The following is a 1,334-nucleotide window of genomic DNA, read 5'->3' as shown; positions in this document are numbered from 1 at the left end:
CCACAGTGTTGAAATCTTACATTACAATGAACAACCATTGTAATTTACGACTAGCCGAATCAATACTCGTAGAAGAATGACATCCGATAATAAACAACCAACAACGGGCAATTGCAATCCTTCCCACTGAGAAATTTAGAAACAGAGGAATGAATCATCGATAATGAAAACACGTAAAAGTGTCATATCGCACAAAGTTGAAGATTGAAAAACTAATTGAATGATCGTTAAGTATTCACATTGAAGCAACAAGGAATCAACAAAGTAGAGACACAGTATAAATATATACTTGAGCATCTGGCCACACACACAACGTATCAATTCGAACACCGATGATGGTAAAGAAATACCGAAAAAAGCTTTTTGTTGTTAAATGTTCTATCATGATTAAAATAATAAAAAATTTTGGTTTTTAACTCAAGAAACTTGACAATGATTTACGGTCTACCATTAGAAATATGAAAAAAATAAACAACAGAAAGCTAACTGACGCCGAACATGCTGTAATTTTCATCAATAATTGCATTTCTGACAGTCTCAATCCAACATATATATAAGAATGATAAAATATTCTTATATATATATATATATATATATATATATATATATATATATATAGATATATATATATATAAGGGTGCAGATAGTAAGAGTGAGTAAGTTTGTTATTCATTCATCTCTGGTGATCAATGTGTGTAGAAGTAGAAAAACGCATGAACAGACAGATAAATTCGAAGAAACCAATGGAAAAAAATATATACATACACACACATACATACACACACATACATACACACACATACATACACATACACGCAGATATATGTATATTATATATATATATATTGTGTATGTGTGTCTGTGTGCTTGTACGTGATGAAATTGTTTGATTAAAAGTAAACTGAGCACATAAAATTAGAATTGATATCATTGTTAATTATGTTATTAATATTATTGTTATGATAATTATTGTTATTATAATTATTATTATTGTTATTATCAATATTACGAATGAACGAACGAATGAATGAGTAGATGAATGAATGAACGAACGAATGAATGAGTAGATGAGTGAAAAAAGAACGAACGAACGAATGAATAAATAGAAGCAAGCATTTGAGTAATAGTGCTATTTACAGATTATCATAACCACCAAAGTCATCGTCATCATCATCATTGCGATAAAAACCACCATTATCACTATCATGATCATCATCATTATGAAACATCATCACCTTCATCATCATCTTAAAAGTCATCATCATCACAATTACCATAGTTTTATTTTTTCATATTTTTTTCGTAAAAATGCAATTAAAAAAAGAAAGTTCATA

The 1,334-nt window shown here is 28.6% G+C and overlaps 1 protein-coding gene across 1 annotated transcript in view; it reads left to right on the top strand.

The window, feature by feature from the left end:
• HELRODRAFT_194237 (hypothetical protein) overlaps positions 1-80 on the top strand; it is a gene marked incomplete at both ends in the record, with an annotated part of 18,496 nt that extends 18,416 nt beyond the window's left edge. Inside the window, one exon of the mRNA XM_009031237.1 lies at positions 55-80. Within this exon, the coding sequence (XP_009029485.1) occupies positions 55-80 (26 nt within the window). The remainder of the gene's footprint in view (positions 1-54) is intronic.
• Between the last annotated feature and the right edge of the window lie 1,254 nt (positions 81-1,334).

The sequence above is a fragment of the Helobdella robusta genome (assembly GCF_000326865.2).
Source record: "Helobdella robusta unplaced genomic scaffold HELROscaffold_71, whole genome shotgun sequence".
Taxonomy (NCBI): Eukaryota; Metazoa; Annelida; class Clitellata; order Rhynchobdellida; family Glossiphoniidae; genus Helobdella; species Helobdella robusta.
Note: the sequence above shows the minus strand (reverse complement) of the source record. Positions and strands in the feature narration are given on the sequence as shown.